Raw genomic sequence first — 18,895 nt, 5'->3', positions numbered from 1 at the left:
CAAAAAATTCTCCAAGCACCCCCCCCCCCCTTTTAATAAATAGAAGCGAGCTCATTGTGCAGTCCTCACTTTGGACTTCCAGCTCAGTATTACATCACAGACTGTTACAAAGATTACAGCAGGGAAAGGGCAAGGCTCACACAAACTGTGTACAAACATCGAAACCTCGTCAAAATCTTCAACAGACAGACAGACATGGAAACAGACAGACAGACAGCGAGTGAGCAAAACTGACAGACATTGAAAGACAGACAGATAGACAGAGACAGCAACCGAAAGAGACAGACAGAGAGACAGGCAGGCAGGCAGACAGAGAATGAGCAAGCAAGCAACAGACAGAGAGAGAGTGAGCGAGCAAGCGAAAGACAGACAGAGAAGGAGCAAGCGAAAGACAGACAGAGAAGGAGCAAGCGAAAGACAGACAGAGAAGGAGCAAGCGAAAGACAGACAGAGAAGGAGCAAGCGAAAGACAGACAGAGAAGGAGCAAGCGAAAGACAGACAGAGAAGGAGCACGCGAAAGACAGACAGAGAAGGAGCAAGCGAAAGACAGACAGAGAAGGAGCAAGCGAAAGACAGACAGAGAAGGAGCACGCGAAAGACAGACAGAGAAGGAGCACGCGAAAGACAGACAGAGAAGGAGCACGCGAAAGACAGACAGAGAAGGAGCAAGCGAAAGACAGACAGACAGCAAGCTAAAAAGAAAGACAGAGAGACAGACAGAGAGAGCGAGTGAGCGAAAGACCGAAAGATAGACAGCGAAACACACACACCCACACACATCCACACCCACACACACCCACACACCTCACACCACAGCTGGGGCCTGTTCAGGGCCATTTCTGTAACCCTGAGGAATGTGCAGCAATAACCAGTTTGATTTATAAAAAGTTAAAGCCCTGACGCTTTTATACTGGAGACAAAGGGAGAAATAAAGGAGCCAAAGATGTCAGAAATACAGATGAACCCGGATAATGGAAATGACATGAACAGTGGTGTGTGAATAATATAGGAGGCTGCCAGTCTTCTCACGTGCACGTGTGCACTCCAACACAAACTGAAAGAAACACATCACACGCTGTAGCAACAGACAGAGAGATGATGGACTTCTATAGGTCACCTGTCCTATTGGGAGGACGACGACTGGCCATTTATAAATACAGTACTATTTTTCGTTTGTTTGTTGTTTAGTCGGTCTAAGAACTGGTAGTGCTACACAAATCGTTATTGCTTTTTCGCGTAAACATTTCAGCATCCTGTATCACACCTCGACCACAGAACAATCTATACGTCTATCACATAGCTCTCGTCACCTCACAGCAACTAGCCAGACATGAATAATGTGCCATGCGTGCGAAGGTACAGAAGCTCACAGCTGACAAGTTACCCGGCGAGACATGCTGACTTTAGGCTGATGACACAAACATGATGTGCTTCATTACAAGCTTTTCAGGAGGATAATCATCGTAACCTCGTTCGTTTCCACTGGTCTGCAAGAATGCATTGAATTAGTCCATTTCCAGGCCACTACTACACCAGAGCAGTTACACACAGAGAGACAGACAGAGAGAGAGAGAGAGAGAGAGAAAGACAGAGACAGAGTCAGACAGAGAGAGAGAGAGAGAGAGAGAGAGACAGAGAGACAGACAGACAGACAGAGAGCGTGAAAGACAGACAGAGAGAGAGAGAGAGAGAGAGAGAGAGACAGAGCAAGCAAGCAAGCGAAAGACGGACAGAGAGAGAGAGAGAGCGAGACAGTGAGACAGACAGACACAGAGAAAGAGAGCGAAAGACAGAGAGAGAGCAAGCAAGCAAAACACAGACAGAGAGAGCAAGACAAAGAGACAGTCAGAGAGAGCAAGACAGAGAGACAGTGAGCGAAAGACAGACACAGAGAGCGAGCAAGCAAAAGACAGACAGACAGAGCGAGCGAGCAAAAGACAGCCTTGTTTGTTTCCAGTAGTCTGTAAGAACACATGGGATTAGTCCATTTCCAGGCCTCTACTACACCACAGCAGTTCCACACCATGGTCCTAACTGTAGAGCTGATCATTTCTCCACTGCGGCTTCACAAGCTTCAACACAAACACGATAACAGTGATCAAACTACACGCTCCTGTGTCCTATACAATCTCCAGCGGTTTACTGGGAAAACCGGTCAAATCCGCCCCACAGCGTCAGCGTCCAGTGATAAATCCGATCCAGATACTCAGAAGGGGACTCTTAACAAGCTCACTTGATGATTTCCAATGTAAAAATGGACATTTTATATGACAGATGTTCAACTCCTGCTTTGATTTTCCAGCCGCGGGCCATCGTTCATCCCACAGATTATTGCATAGCTTTTGGGGATAATAGAAATAACATACATTCAGAACCTTGTGCAATACACCAGCTAGTTTTCTAATAAATGATTTATATGCACCATTATAAGCTGATGAAGACTTCGGCTAGTCTTAAATCTATGTAATGTCATACCAGGGGGAAAAGAAATGAGCTAGGCACGAAGCACGTTCTTTTTTCACATAAGACAAGAGCGTGATGCTGGGGAAAAAAAAAAGAAAAAAAAGAAAGGAAAGAAAGAAATCAGGAACAATGACTTGGCAGCTGCTGTCTAACATCTGTCTCACCAGATACCACATTCTCCAAACTTGCTGTACAAACAAAAGGGCTTCGCACACAGGCGATATAATTTGCAGACAAAATATTTGTATGTTGAAATTCAGAATGAACACATGCTTCACTATGACGAGTACAAAAAAAAAAAAAAAGAAAGATTTTGTATTCGCGGCAGTTGCATATACTCTTGGATCATTTCTGGAAATTCATGTCAGTCCGTTGTAAACTAGATCCCTCTGTTCAGAGAACAGCCTCCAAATGCAACTCAGTAGGTGTAAAAAAATAAATAAATAAAAATGATAAATCTAGCTATACGATTATTACGATTAACACACACCCTTAGGAGAACCTACTTACCACGATCAGGCATAACATTATGACCACCTGCCTAATATTGTGTTGGTCCCCCTTTTACCACCAAAACAGCCCTGACCCGACATGCACTGTGTATTCTGACCCCTTTCTATCAGAACCAGCATTAACTTCTTCAGCAATTTGAGCAACAGTAGCTCGTCTGTTGGATCGGATCACACGGGCCAGCCTTCACTCCTCACTTGGCCGCCCATGACCCTGTCGCCGGTTCACCACTGTTCCTTCCTTGGACCACTTTTGACAGATACTGACCACTGCAGACCGGGAACACCACACAAGAGCTGCAGTTTTGGAGATGATCCAGTCGTCTAGCCATCACAATCAAACTCGCTCAAATCCTTACGCTTGTCCATTTTTCCTGCTTCTAACAGATCAACCTTGTGGACAAAATGTTCCCCTGCTGCCTAATATATCCCACCCACTAACAGGTGCCATGATGAGGAGATAATCAGTGTTATTCACTTCACCTCTCAGTGGTCATAATGTTATGGCTGATCGGTGTACATTTCCTATAACAAAAATTCTAATTTAAAGAAAAACAAAAAGCCTTCTGTTTTAGAAACATGCGGCCAAATGCAAAGAAACATTCTCAGCCTTGAACCTTTTACTACTCACAGGAGTATAAAGAGAAATTGTTCAAATCAGAAATTTTAACCACAGCAGTATAGAGGCACTGCTATCCTTCTATGAAGGTGAACGGGAATAATCTGGGATGTGAAGACGTAAAAGTTAGGATCAGAGCTCGCTATCCAACATCTCTAGCGAAAGGAAATAACCAAATTAATGGATGACTTCGTTTGCATGGACATGCGTTTTTACGTAGCTGTACAGAACGCAGATATACCATACAGAGCTGGCAGGACTTCAGTGAAACCTTCAGCGCTGTATGAAACATCTTAGAAGAGTTGAGATCTTGTGTATCCAGCGAAAGTGAAAGACTGAAAGAAACGGTCTCCACTATTTATGCTGGTGGAATTGCACCACGCAAACATGTCACAATCATTACCGAGAGCTTGCACAAGTGATGTGACAGTTGTTTATACTGAAAATGGTGCAGAACAGAGCAGCTTGGTGGTGGTGGTGGTGGGGGGGGGGGTCACTTTATGCTTCACCCCTGCGTACATTTAACCTCTATACACCAATCAGGCATAACATTATGACCACCTGCCTAATATTGTGTTGGTCCCCTTTTGCTGCCAAAAGAGCCCTCATCATACACTGTGTATTCTGACACCTTTCTATCAGAACCAGCATTAACTTCTTCAGCGTTTTGAGCAACAGTATCTCGTCTGTTGGATCGGATCACACGGGCCAGCCTTCTCTCCCCACGTGCATCAATGAGCCTTGGCCGTCCATGACCCTGTCACTGGTTCACCACTGTTCCTTCCGTGACCACTTTTGATAGATACTGACCACTGAGCTGCAGTTTTGGAGATGCGCTGATCCAGTCGTCTAGCCATCACAATTTGGCCCTTCGTCAAATTCACACAAATCCTAACTTTTGTCCAATTTTCCTGCTCCTAACATCAACTTTGGGGACAAAATGTTCACTTGCTGCCTTATATATCCCACCCACTAACAGGTGGCATGATGAGGAGATCAGTCTTATTCACTTCACCTGGTCATAATGTTATGCCTGATCGGCGTACATTCATGTCTGTTCCTCACTTATTTTCCTGAAAAGCACTAAAACTGTACACGGAATGGTGATGAATACAAATGAACCCTACGGCACCACTGTGAGCATTAACACTGAGTATAGCAGAGTGGTAGGACTTACCGGTGGATGGCGTGCGGGGCTGAAGGTGTACTGTACTGAGTGTGCTGGATAGCGGCTCTGCTCGCTGCTGAAGCTCCCCTGGGTGGGGGGGTAGCCCGAGCTGGACATGCTGCTGTTGATGATGATGATGATAATTATGAAGATGAAGGCTCAGACGGAGGCCCGGGAAAGGCCTGGAGCCTTGAGGCACGGAGGCTTGCTCACGGGCTCGACGCCAACATGGCTGCAGTGCCGGTGCACCTGAAAATAGAGTGTGAGAGGATAACAGATCAGCACTTCTGGACGTTTAGTCATTTCAAGAACGGGTCATGCTGTTGGAATTATAATTCACATAACTGTTGCTTGGAGAGAGCAGGAGCGAGACGGAGCTTTGTTTAAGTGACATTTATCTGAACCTGCCCGGAGTTGGGCTTGGGTGATCCGGATATCCATTCACACCTGCTATTTAACTGACCCCATGACAAAAAAGTATCTGACAAAAGCCACCAAATAAAAATCAAACCAAAAATAAAGATATCAGTCAACACTTATTATATTTATAAAGCTATCATTATTACATCTGAGATTATATAGCTATAGCTAAAGATTATGAATCATGATGGGTGACTGCTATAAGTCCAAAGGAGCAAAACTGGCCACACTTGCTTGACAGAAGGATGGCATTCTCTCTCTCTCTCCTCTCCCCTGTCCCACACTCTTCTCTCTCTCCCTCCCTCTCCTCTGTCTCTCTTCTCTCACGCTCTCTCCTTCTTCCGTCTCTCCTCCCTCTTCCGTCTTTCCTCTCTCCACTCTCAATTCTCTGCCCTCTGTCTTTCTTCTCTGCCCTCTCTCTCTCTCCCCCGTCTCTCGTCTTTCCACTCTCTTCCGTCTCTTGTCCTTCCACTCTCTTCCGTCTCTCGTCCTTCCACTCTCTTCCGTCTCTCTTCTCTCCACTCTCTTCCGTCTCTCTCCTCTCCACCCTCTCTGTCTCTCTCCTGTTTCTCTCTTGCGCTCCCTCTCTCTCCTCCATCACAACGACACTAGCCTATCATGGCGATCTGTGAGCTGATGTATGCAGAACAGGTCGAATGGCATGTTTCTCGGAAAGAGTTACACAACCACGTCACGAAATTTGAAAAGATGAGCTTCACGTGTCTCACGTCATCTCGCGCCTTGTACAGAATTTATTTTTCGTTTCCTGTTTCTCTGAAAAAATTCTAATTTGTACTTAAAATTTTGCAAAATAAAATAAAAGTGTAGTGACAAATTCATCACAAAATCAATATTCTAATATCACAATTGTTATTAATGTTTATAGCACTACAGAGTCTTTGTATTTGTCTATGTTTATTCATCACTCTGTGTGTGTGTGGTTTCAGCTCCTCATTTGTCCTACATCTTGCACTTAAAGGAGACAGCCTTGCTTCTCGGATTCCGTCTCACTCCTGCATCCCTTTTGCATCAATGGATAAATGGGGGGGGGGGGAATCTAAGCGTCCATCTCTCCATCCTCTTATCTATTTATCCGTCCATCAGAACCGAACCCTGCTCTCCAGCGGCGCTATTATCGTCGGGGCTTCTTCTTGGTGATCTATTTATTCCTTTTTACGTTACACTGAAACCGTTCACAGAATGGTTCACATCCTGTCTCACGTAGCACAGAATGAAACATGAGCGAGACGACGGGTGACGAAAACCAAGAAAACGTACAAGTGACAGATGTGAAGAGAAGCATGAAGACAGTTTGGTCGGAGGAGGAGGGTGGTGGGGGATTCGAAAAATTCGAGAATAACGCTTCTTCATCCTGTGGAAGCATGGAAGCTATGTTAGGCAGAATAATAAACGTCTGCTGGATGGATGTCATCGTGCCAGGCAGGAATCTGACAAAGCCGCATTTCCACCTTTGCAGCATTTGGATGTCTCAGCGCTCGACATGTTTCCGGTGGACGGTTCAACATTCTCTGCCACTGCCCTCCCTGAATCACCATTTAATTCAGTATGCTTTAATAGCATGACTCTTCTTTTTCACTTGTCCCAAGATAACCACAAAGTGCAAAACAGCAGGCATGAAAAATGAAGCAAGATAAAACTGTAAAGCCTGCGGCAGCTCTCCGAACGTCTATTTTCACTTTTCATTATCTAAGCAGCTGAGGTTTGTGTTCGAAGTCATTTAGCCCCGTGAGTTTTGAATATTTTCAGTGATAGAGGAAGGGCAGTGTGTCTCGTGCCCTCTGCTCAGACAGTGACCGCACTTTATCCCTCTCAGCAGCAGTTTAGAAGATTACTGGAGTTAATACCGCAGTCTGGGATCAGCACAAGGGCACCGAGTGTCTAATGTTCAAATATGTCAAACAGAAACCTGTGTGTCACACACACACACACACACACACTCGTGTGCACTCACACCCACTGAGTGTTTAGAACAGTTGGACTCGATGGTGGCGTGTTTTTCTGCCTTTGGTAGAATGGAGAGCTGCAATACACAACTGTTTAATTAATACAATTAATGAATTTGATGAACTAATTAGTCAGTATGCCACTAATCACTCCCTCTAGGTTTTTGAGATCACAAAAATCAAGCCACAAAATTTGGAGGATTTCAAAATGACTACAGATCATCACCACAACACCACGTGTGGAACATAAAATAACCATTTACGTACACTGACCAGGCATAACATTATGACCACCTGCCTAATACCGTGTTGGTCCCCCTGTTTGCTGCCAAAACAGCCCTGACCCATCATGCACTGTGTATTCGGACACCTTTCTATCAGAACCAGCATTAACTTCTTCAGCAATTTGAGCAACAGTAGCTCATCTGTTGGATTGGATCACACGGGCCAGCCTTCGCTCCCCGTTTGGGTTGTCCATGACCCTGTCTCCGGTTCACCACTGTTCCTTCCTTGGACCACTTTTGATAGATACTGACCACTACAGACCGGGAACACCCCACAAGAGCTGCAGTTTTGGAGATGCTCTGATCCAGTGGTCTAGCCATCACAATTTGGCCCTTCATCAAACTCGCTCAAATCCTTACGCTTGTCCATTTTTCCTGCTTCTAACATCAACTTTGAGGACAAAATGTTCACTTGCTGCCTAATATATCCCACCCACTAACAGGTGCCATGATGAGGAGATCATCAGTGTTCTTCACTTCACCTCTCAGTGCTCATAATGTTATATGACTTTACTGATAGTAGTTTAAAAGACAAATCCTGCGTTTGCAGTTTCACCGACTCAAAATCAAAATGAAGTGCTGTAACAAGTACAAAAGGGAGGAGTCCTACAGGACCCTGTGCTGCAGCTTCCCTCCTCTGTTTTAAATAAAGGAAGCCAACTATTCTGTAACTATTCCACATCTTTAATATCATGGATTAGGCTAGTTGTTGCAGCTGTAGTAGATTCCTTCCAGTCTTGTTGGAATCGGTTATCTACTAAATCACCAACTTCTCCGTGCTTCCTTGTTCCTGTGCCCGAAGGTAGAAAATCACATGAACCAAGCCTGAGATGATGGTTTCAAGTGACCTCTGGAGCAGTTTGGACAGAGCTGAAGGAATGCCATGTGTGACTACGAGTGACAAAAAAAAACAAAAACGCTGATATCTAGCACAGTGCACCGGGGTGATTTTTGTGATTTCTACACACACTTGGCGAAGGTTGATGTCCCCCCCCCATCGCCATACTTCTGTCTAATCAATGAGAGTGTGCTTTCAGGCCTGAATGCTCTCTTTTTTACCTTTGGGTTCAAAAACAATACCGGTTAGCAAAGCATCCGATTCACAGCAGACGGATAGATAGATGTGAAACTTCTGTCTGAAACTATAGACACTTCCAGATTAAGGCCGGTTTTTGAGGCGGACATGTGAGTACGGTTATATAATCGGTCAAACAACATTCTGCACTCACGAAACCTTGCCCCGTTTTATCGTTCTGCGATTCAGGGGCAGCGTGGCATGCATTAACACTAACAAAGCGAAAGGTCTCTCTGACCTCTCCAAGCAATAGCCAGGTCCTGCCACACTGCAAAACTTGAATCAATCCTTTTTGCTTTTGAAATGAACCACTGGCATGGGTTTGATGGACAGGGCTGAAAACCTGCTCATCATCGGTGAGAAAAAGGTTAACGTTTGTGAAGGAAGTGTAACGATCTGTGCTAAATATATTATTAGACAATTAAAATGATGCACAGTACCAAAGATGTAACAGTCTAATGGATGACCATCACTGATGTTTTACTTCCGAATCATAAACAATATGTATTTCTATCAGTGTAAAACAGAATCATCAAACTGATGTGGATTCCATAATCTTATCAACAAACTAAACTAAATAAATACTTCAAACCAAAAAAAAAAAAAATCGTTTGACCGAGACACTCTTACAAATGACCAACGGAATGAGGTCAGTAGAAGAAACAGACCTCCAAAGTGGCTAAAATGCACCCCCACATCTCGAAGTATCTTTACAACCCAATCAACATCCATCACTTCAATTTCTTTGCTCCCACTTGCCGTCTTGTCCTGTATTTCAGGGGTCAACTTACGGGTCAGTTTAGCACCTCGTCACCCAACGCGACACTTTGTGCAGATTTGAGCCTGAATTGCGTTCTCGCTCATGGTGGAGTTGGCTTTGTATAACCCTGTGCACGTGGAGTATCAACAATCACATCTCAATAAACAGTCTCAAGAGAGCGTTTTCGATACGCAGATGGAAAGAATAGAACTCTGGAGTTGACAGATGACATAAATCGTAAAGAAAAGAGAAAAGAAAACGAGGCAACGTGGCAGGGCCACAGACACAGGCACAATAATTATATGTCTTGTGCTGGGCTACTACTGTCCCACTGCCAGCAGATCAAGCAAGTCTTATAAAAAACCGAAGGCAGCGTGCAATGAAAACTAACCATCACACCCTTTAAACACACACACACACACACACACACACACTCAGTCAGTCTCTCGCTCTCTCTCAAGGCCTGATTAAAGTGGGACACCATTTGAGTCCAGATATTGAACACTGATAACTGGACATCATCTTGTGTTGGGAACAAACCCATGTTTCACAGCAGCTTGCTGGATTTAGTGTTGTGGTGATCATATCAGTGACCTTCCGCTGACATTAACCACTTCCTGAATAAATAAAATGGATACCTTCTTCTATACTTAATGATGGTCTTATTGTTTTCTCAAACTGTTGCTGGAATTTGGTCGGACCTAACTGAAATAAGACCCACTTTTTATCTCTTCTGAGAAAACCAGAAATTATCATTTACTTTGTAATGACAACAAACTGAATCACTGCAAAATCAATACACTGGACTGCTAGATCAAAATGTATGATATATATATATAATCAATCACACCGATCAGGCTTAACATTATGACAGGTGAACAACACTGATGATCTCCTCATCATGGCACCTGTTAGTGGGTGGGATATATTAGGCAGCAAGTGAACATTTTGTCCTCAAAGTTGATGTTAGAAGCAGGAAAAATGGACAAGTGTAAGGATTTGAGTGAGTTTGACGAAGGGCCAAATTGTGATGGCTAGACCACTGGATCAGAGCATCTCCAAAACTGCAGCTCTTGTGGGGTGTTCCCGGTCTGCAGTGGTCAGTATCTATCAAAAGTGGTGAACCGGCGACAGGGTCATGGGCAGACAAGTGTGGAGCAAAGGCTGGCCCGTGTGATCCGATCCAACAGACGAGCTACTGTTGATCAAACTGCTGAAGTTGTTAATGCTGGTTCTGATAGAAAGGGGTCAGAATACACAGTGCATGACGGCAGAAAAAGGGGGATGAACACGATATTAGGCAGCCGGCCATAACGTTATGCTTGCGCGTATATTTATATACATGTTATGCTGTATATTAGAATTGTCCCTTTTATTTAACATGTTAAAATGGAAAGAAATTAAATGGTAAAATAACGTTTCTGACATCTGCCTGAAATGCCCAAGCGCCTCGTATTTACCAATTTAATTGCACAGATAAGAAAAACTCAGAATAAACATATTACAAAGTCATCATGTATTTGTGTCAGTACGGCCTCGTGATTTGTCTCATGTCATGGCTTTAATTATTGACTAATAACTTTGAGGTCAGATAGCGCGTGTGTATGTGTGTGTGTGTGTGTTGGAGTTATATGACGGTTGTGAGCGCAGGTTGTGCCTCGACTTGGACCGAATGCAAAGTGATAATACAACTCGATAATCTGCCCTGTACGTCACATACTGATGTGTCTGAAACTGAATGCTGGGTAGTTGGAATGTGGAAAAATAAATAAATAAATACTCACCAAGTCATCTATACAAATCTTATTTCCTGAAGATTAACACGCTCCCCGAATCTGACTACTGAGGAATGTTAGCTTTAAACGCTGAGAGGTGAAACACGGAGTCATTTTCTAATACAGGAGTGTGTACGATGTTGTAAACCACGAGCAAAGGTTAGGGAAGTTAACATGACATGGAAAAAAAAAATCCACTTCGGCACAGATAAAGTAAATGCATCGAATGAACAGGGAAAAAAAAAAAAAGAAACCACACACCTTATCGGCCCTGGCTCTGTTAGCTTACAGACCTCACAAATTCCTCTCCAACATAAGGAGATAGTGTCATGAGGTAATCGTGTGAACACAGCACGGCTGTCTGTAACCTGATTTTAAGGCACGTTATCCTTAACAACAATTTGGTTTTCCTTTTATTGGATATTTGATTCCAATTATAAAGACAATACATATATTTTAGATGGACGTCTTATGCATGAGCTCAGGTTATGTTGTCACGGAATAGGCTTTGTGACTATCGTCTGCTCACATCTGATATTCAAATCATTAGGCAGTGACATTCTACCCCGTGTTCACGCTAGCGAGCGACGGGTCACCGCTTTTCGCCTTGTGGGAACGGACTGTCCGGTGCTTTTGGTTTTCAGTGAAACACATATTCAATAACACATTAATCGGACTGAGAACCTGTTGTTTGTTTTACACGTTACATACCAAGATGCCTGGTTGGCAGATTAGCAAAGCTTTTTTAAACTTTACTAGCTGCAAACACTCGCTGCAGGAAGCAACGTTTTCTTCTCCACAGTTACGAGGCTTTTTATCATTTTTACATGCCAAACAGTAAACAAGAACTAACCGCAGGTAGGAACTAAGGTTATTGGGGGAACACAAGACACGGCAGACCACACACACCACAGGATTAGAGATCATTCAACGCAGTTGTTGCTTCATAGAGCTTTACGATGTACAGCCGAGAAAACCTCATGGGTCACTGAAATCACGATACACAGAAAATAAATGGTCACCTGTGGCTTGCTGGTGTGACCGCAGGAAGTCACACAGCCTGCGAGCCGTGACACGCAAGCTTAAGGTGACGATATATTGCGAAAGGTTTGTAAAATAAACCATTAAGACTCCTTTAAACGAGCTCAATCTTACCATCTCTTATCAGCCTATTTCAGATGGCAAGAGGGCGAAAGGGGGCGTGGCCTATTTGCATCCTCATGAATATGCAAAATGAGCTTGCCGGTGTTCTAACGATTTTGTCCTCTCTCCATCAAACTGCCCCAGCCTAGGGTCATCCCAGAATCTAGTTCACGTCACCTTTATCACCTTACCAGAACATGACAACATTATCAGCATATTCTCTTGAGCAAATGAAAAAAAAATTCTACGTAGAAGCAAAAAAATATCACTTATCAAGGCGCGCTTCGAAGTGCGCATGCGCAGGAACTGTCACAACACTAGTTAAATACGTAGAAATATATGGACCGTCTAACTGGATCTAATCTCCTTCAGATCATTATTAATGGCTTCCTAAGCATTAAACGTGCGATATATATAAATAAAAACTTTGCTACACCTCCGTTTATCCACATTAATAAGCACGACTGCTGACTTTACAACGAAAGAAAGCGGATTAGTTTTGCTTTCCTTTTCCAGGCCACGATACAAATCTTAAGCTAGAAGAAAGATCTGGTGTTTAAAATTGCATTTCCTTTCGCTGCTAGCGTCTTCTCTGAGCCTTATAATAAGCAAACCTGTACAATTACACAACACATTAAGGCATAAACACCGACCTCCAGACTCGCATACTCCATCACCCTAGCTAACCTCACCTTTATTTCCATATATAAACATCGACCAGTGCTTTGGTTATAGTTAGCAAAACATAATTGGGCAAGTCCAGCTTTATCTAAATAACATTAGCCACATTTGCTAACGTTAACATCTAGCTAGCCATTGTTAGCTATAGCTTCCGAACAAGGAAAGCCATGTTTTGAAATACATCCTCGTGCAAATTAAACTAAACTAAACCTTGCTTTATCATTTGAGGTATAAGCATGCGTTTTTGGGAAGGGGGGGATTATATATATAAATATAAACAGAGTGCTAATACAACATTGAAGCCAATCGAGCAGGCGTCGCGTGACGGTCAACTCTCAGCCTGAACATTTCACCTTTCTAAACCAGGCCGCCATGTTGTCACGGCTAACATGCTAAGCTAACTTTCAGCCACTGGAACAGAACTACGCTTACAGTAATACACACAAGCCTCCGTTTTTTATATCAACAAGCAAACGCTACAGCATGAGGAGGGGGAAAATATCTACCAAAGGTGGCCCCCAAAAAACTCACCTCATTTCCAGGTAAACGTGCCGAACGGTTTAGAGAAAATATAAACTTATATGACTTAAAATCAGATTTTTATTCCGCCTCCGAAGGACTGCGCGAGCGCTGCAGACAGTTCTGCTGCACACATAAAACCTCAATGGTACTATTTGTCCTGGCAGCGCTAAAAAAATATTTGGGAATTTGGAGTTTTTAAAAAGCGTTGTTTACAAATAACGCACGCAAAAAAATTACTATTCGGATAGACTATTCACCTTAGCTCGTGTGAACGAATATTGCTTTGATATGCTCCGGTCGACATTCAAATGCGGAATAAATCGGTTTTATGTACCAGCCAGGATAATGTGGTGTGACGTTAAAAGGTTCCCCACAGGCGGCTTGACGTTCCTGCAAGCCTTTCCCCACCCAAAACCTTCAAAGTATGGTTTAACTGTGTTCTAGCACAATAACTGTCATTTTGTAAGTTGCTTTATTTTTGAAACCTTTAATAATTGTTAAAGATTTGCGAACCGATTAAAAAAAAGTACCAACGTTTAAAATCAACCCGAGTTCTATGTGTTTCTAATTAAATTGTATTTTCACATCAAACCATGTTATGTTCATTTCTTTAAAATCCTCAGATTATTGTGATCATGTGCTATGATATTAATTTTTTATTTGTTTATTTTTTACGCATCCTGCTTTTCGCAGATCGAAAAAAGGAACCTTCGGGAAGAGTGTGCTGTTCTACCCGGATGCTTTTGTGAGACGGGGAAATATGTTTGTTTTGCTTTCCGTCACTCTGTGTTTCCTTGGTTACCTTTTGTGCCTAAAATTGATATATAACAGATTTAATCGACTATGGCCGTCATCATGCGATAGCATTTTACCTCCTTCGAGTCGTGCGAAAGGTGTGAACTTTATGCCGACACGTGATCCGCGTGAAAACGACGCGCGCGCGGTCGATGGAGTGCGGGTCCTGCTCGTGACCGCGCATCCTGATGACGAGTGTATGTTTTTTGCGCCAGCGGTTCTAAAACTGACCGAATCTAATGCAGCTGTTTACCTGCTGTGCTTGTCATCAGGTAGGTCCTCTTTAAAGAACTCCACGAGCGTATTTGGATGTCCGTCCTGCTGCCATAGCAACAGGTCGAAGAATTCATAACAACACACTCTCCATCAGAACTCAAGAATCAATCAATCAATCAATCAAAACTTTATTACAGACTCAAGGTCCAATATTTGAAAACACACACAGAAGAAAACCACAAATCTCCTGTTTAGTTGAGATACAGATATACATTCATGCTTTCTTTTAGCTTTATCCTGATCTGACACTCATTCACATTTAAGGGCAGTGGTAGCTCAGTGATTTAGGAAGATTTGGGAATTACTCATTGGAAGGTCATGATTTCATACCCCAGCATTCTCAAGCTGCCACTGCTGGGCCCCTGAGCAAGGCCCTTGACCTCCTTCTGCTCAGGTATATAGACGAGATAAGTCACTCTGGATTACTGTGTCTGCCAAATGCCATGTAAATCGTCATTTTATCTATCAGCATGTTTTATTGGGAAATAGGAGAAACCAAATAAACAACACGTTGCTTAGTCAATCATGTAAGATAGATTGCCATAAGATAGATAGATAGATAGATAGATAGATAGATAGACACTTTATTCATCCCATAGGGAAAATTTACAGCTTCCAGCAGTATCCACAAGCACAGGTAATAGATAAAATAAGAAGGAATATAACAAAAAATACTAAAATACCTGGATTTAAGGGTACAAAAATTTAACAAATAACAAAATTTAACAAAAGATTTATCACCTACAACTCATCAAATACATGATATATTATCTATTATTTGTATGTCTTTACAAAAAAGACTGGTGCCGCCCCAGGTCCAGCCAAATATTATTTTGCTGGTGAATCATTCTCAGCCCTGCAGAAACACTGATATAGATGTCATCAGTAGTGCAGTCCTAAACCAACACTGATAAAGCGTAGAGGATTAACACACACACACACACACACAGTTCTCTGTGAAGCATTGCCGAAGTGCTCAACATTTTGTTTTGATTTTCACATATTCATTTAGTTTGTGACAGTGCTGGAAATCACAACCTACTCCATAATTCCCAAAAGTTGTATTTATTAATGGGTTATTACAATATTTCACTCCTCACTTGATATAAAGAGTTTTAATCCAAACATTGAAAGATATATATTTTACTTCTGTGGCACATTCAGGAATAACAATCTCAATTACTTTAATAATTAATATAGGACAATTTTGTGTACATTTTCTAAAATGAGTCTAATATATGGATAGCTCATAAAATAGATCTGTATTGAGGCAGTCTATGGATCTGTGCTGAGACTAATGATGTCCCTAGAGGCAAAAAAGCTTGAGAATTGCTCAGCAAAATGATATTTAATCATACACCTGCAATGCCTTTTACAGGAAGTGTACAAAGTATTTAAAAACAAAAAACTTCAGCATCTTATACACCACCATATCAGGGTCCTAGAAAAATATCTGCTTCCTAACTTGTTCCCTTCTCACTGAGAGGAAAGTAAACAGTAACGTCATGATACTGTAATCACTTCAGTGTAGTAGAGACAGCAATTTTACTCTTCCAAAGTGACGTTAATAATACTTGGTGTACTCCAATCTCTGAATTGGTACCCGAGCATGTTACGATGCATTATAGATCTGTTGTACTAAGGATTGTGTATTTCAGCAATGACGTCATATCAACCTGTCTGTCATGTTCTTCAGGGAATTACTACAATCAAGGAGCCCAGCGGAAAGAGGAACTGCTTGGCAGCTGTGCAGTTTTGGGAATTCCGGCTCACCGAGTTACTATCATCGACAACAAGTAAGAGCAGGAACAACTCTCTGGAGGCGTTAACCTGCAAGGTTTTGCTGTAGCATTCACATTTTTACTCCTGGGGTCACTTAAAAAATAACCGTAGTCAGACCACGCTTGAGTAAAAGGCTATAACTTTAGACTTTGCGTTTGATTCTGGTAGAGGTTACTTTCACTTCATGCCAACTTTATTTAAGTGAGATTGCAAACCTAGAAGAAGAAGAAAAAAAAAAGAAGAGGGCGGGGCTGTGGTATTTGTTTAGCTCATCCACTGGAAAGTTTCTTTGTGGTTTTGATCTGTTAGATCTGTTAGACTTTCGATTTCAGCTCCTGAAACCGAATTGAATGCAAGCTGCATTGAGAGAGTGCTGATCATTCGAGAAGGAAATAAATGACTGAATTGAGGGATGTGGGGTTTTTTTAAAAAAAAAAAAAAAAAAAAGATATAAGCTGATAGAACTGCTGTCTTCAAGCCCAGCATTACATCTCTGATATCAAGAAATTTCCCATTAGTGGGAAATTAGTGATTAAATGTAATCAAGCATCTGTTCATCCAATCAGCTATCAGCACTACCAGTAAAGCCCAAATCTGCTCCCAGAGTTCACAACGTTCCTTCTCTGTGAATAAACACTGAACCTGTGAGCCCCCACAACCCCAACCCCCAAGCCTTCAGTCGCACACAGCAAGCGAAGCCATTAAAGACCTTCCATGCTGGGCACGGACCCTCCCCTTCTCCCCTGGCTACCAAAAGAGCAAACAGTGGTCAGGCTACAAATCAAGGCCGTCCATTCAGACCACAACAGAGCTTTAGAGCGGCCGAGCTGATGTATTACTCCCCCCTCTGTCACTGGAACCATTAAGCACAAAGTGTCTCAGAGGAGAGGTTGTACACATCATGGCTATCAGGTCTCCGAGGACAGGAGATCCCCAGGGCATTATTCCAAACTCCGAACAGTGTTGTTCACATTAACAACAAGAGCAAACTCCCACTTCTTTTTTTTTCTCCCAAAGCACGATTTATCCTGTAATTTCACTGAACCAGAAATTACACTCTAGCCTTCCCGAGCATTAAAATACAGAGCTCCTTTCTCATGCATGACATCATCCTCATACAAGCAGGATATTTTGCTAGCGTGGATTTGTCCTGCGCCTTCGAAGGAACAAGGAACGAGCCGGACAAATCCTCGCTCGCAAAATCTGCTCGAACGGGGATGATGTCATGCTTTGGCTCTGGCTCAGATTTCGGAAAAAAAATCAGAGGCCCAGATCACTGGCTGCTGCTTTAAAGAGACCCGGCAGGTTTATTAACCCAGGTTAAGTTTTCTGTGCATCAAGCTGCGTAGACGACGAGGGCTGAAAAGGTGTCGAGTTGCTAAATCTGCCGGAGACGAGAAGGAAGAGCGAGACGGAAAGCGGCCCCGTTGAGCCAGACGGATCCGATTTGACAGAATACAGTAGGAAAATCACGTGTTCTCAACTCCGCAGAAATATTTGCCCTTCAGCAGAAATGCCAAACGGCTTTTTATTTTTAAGCATGAAATGTACATCCTATCTCGATTTTAGACATTCGATATTTTAAGGAATCACATTTGTTTGTGTTTCCCTGTGGCCTTTTTCGAATGCCTTTCATTTACATTCTGTCACTAGCTAAGGTTGGATCTCCTCAGATCAGAGTCAGATGTTCTAAGAATATCACCTGACATCCTGCCAAGAAATGTGCTATGGAAGCAATTATATAAAGCAGCTGCGTGTGTGTGTGTGTGTGTCGCAGCTGTGATTGAAATCTCCTGTGCTGTCTCTTCTAGAAGGCCAAACACTTCATTAAGCGTATATCGGAAATAGACGGAGAACAGCTAACACCCGGGTTATTACAGAATATTTACAGAACTGCTTTAACTAGTACCAAAAAAACATGAGGCAGGAAAAAAAAAAAAAACCTTCTCAGTTCTCAGAATGTGGGAAGTTTTGGTGTGCGGCTGTAGATTTTTGGCAGAGTCCTTTCCACAAAATGCAGCGCCTCGTGTGCCAAACCGCCGTGTACCAAACGGCCATTTCATCCGTTCGCTCCTTCGAGCGTTGCCGAAAGAAGTCACTGACGAGGAACCATCCAGAAACATGGAAATCTCCTAGAAATGCTCTACATTTCCTCTTTACATTATTTATCCTCTCGCCACTTACACTTAGAGGAGCTTAGGAAACGAGGCAGCAAGCAACTCAGGCGTGTATCCGAACACTTGAGGGGTCAAGGACGTTGCTCAAGAACACCAAAGTGGCGTTCTGGCAGAGCTGGGATGTGGAATTCACAACACAAAACCTCAACCACTGGAGCTGTTTTTCCACCAACCAAAGTCCACCCAAACCCCAGGCACTAACAGTCCAAGGAAAATCAGGCTTGTAAATGGAGCACGTTTTTCTTACAGGCGTAGCTTTCGTACACAACACCAGTTTCTAGTTCAAATCCCAGCATAACACTCAAGCCTTTCCTCCACCGCGGTAATGCCGGTAATGCCGCGCCGATTCAGGGTATTAGCGGATTTCCACCATTTTGAGAACGTACCATCAGACGTAGGTATACAAAAAAGTCCACCTATGGCTTTAATTTCAGCAATAATCTCCGAAAACGTTCAACCATCAGGCCTTGTTGTCATGGCA

The 18,895-nt window shown here is 42.9% G+C and overlaps 2 protein-coding genes across 22 annotated transcripts in view; one reads left to right on the top strand and one right to left on the bottom strand.

Annotated features, from left to right (window-relative positions):
- The window catches only part of ncor1 (nuclear receptor corepressor 1), a 69,573-nt gene extending 55,869 nt beyond the window's left edge, over positions 1-13,704 (bottom strand). For 7 of the 20 annotated variants that reach the window (XM_058383226.1, XM_058383230.1, XM_058383231.1 and 4 more), the window contains exons 1-2: positions 13,394-13,530; positions 4,770-5,009 (exon numbers count right to left, since the gene is read on the bottom strand). In XM_058383226.1, the coding sequence (XP_058239209.1) occupies positions 4,770-4,877 (108 nt within the window). In that variant the 5' untranslated portion in view covers positions 4,878-5,009; positions 13,394-13,530. Of the gene's footprint in view, positions 1-4,769; positions 5,010-11,047; positions 13,229-13,393; positions 13,531-13,641 lie in introns of those variants that run through there. The other 13 variants (XM_058383229.1, XM_058383236.1, XM_058383237.1 and 10 more) reach the window with 4 other exon arrangements.
- Positions 13,615-18,895, top strand: part of pigl (phosphatidylinositol glycan anchor biosynthesis, class L) — a 22,152-nt gene continuing 16,871 nt past the window's right edge. Inside the window, exons 1-2 of one of the 2 annotated variants that reach the window (XM_058383249.1) lie at positions 13,615-14,451; positions 16,152-16,251. In XM_058383249.1, coding sequence (XP_058239232.1) covers positions 14,145-14,451; positions 16,152-16,251 — 407 coding nt within the window. In that variant the 5' untranslated portion in view covers positions 13,615-14,144. The remainder of the gene's footprint in view (positions 14,452-16,151; positions 16,252-18,895) is intronic. The other variant, XM_058383248.1, reaches the window with a different exon arrangement.

Source organism: Hemibagrus wyckioides, linkage group LG28 (assembly GCF_019097595.1).
Source record: "Hemibagrus wyckioides isolate EC202008001 linkage group LG28, SWU_Hwy_1.0, whole genome shotgun sequence".
Classification (NCBI taxonomy): Eukaryota; Metazoa; Chordata; class Actinopteri; order Siluriformes; family Bagridae; genus Hemibagrus; species Hemibagrus wyckioides.
The sequence above is the reverse complement of the archived record's forward strand: the minus strand, read 5'-3'. Positions and strand labels throughout refer to the sequence as shown.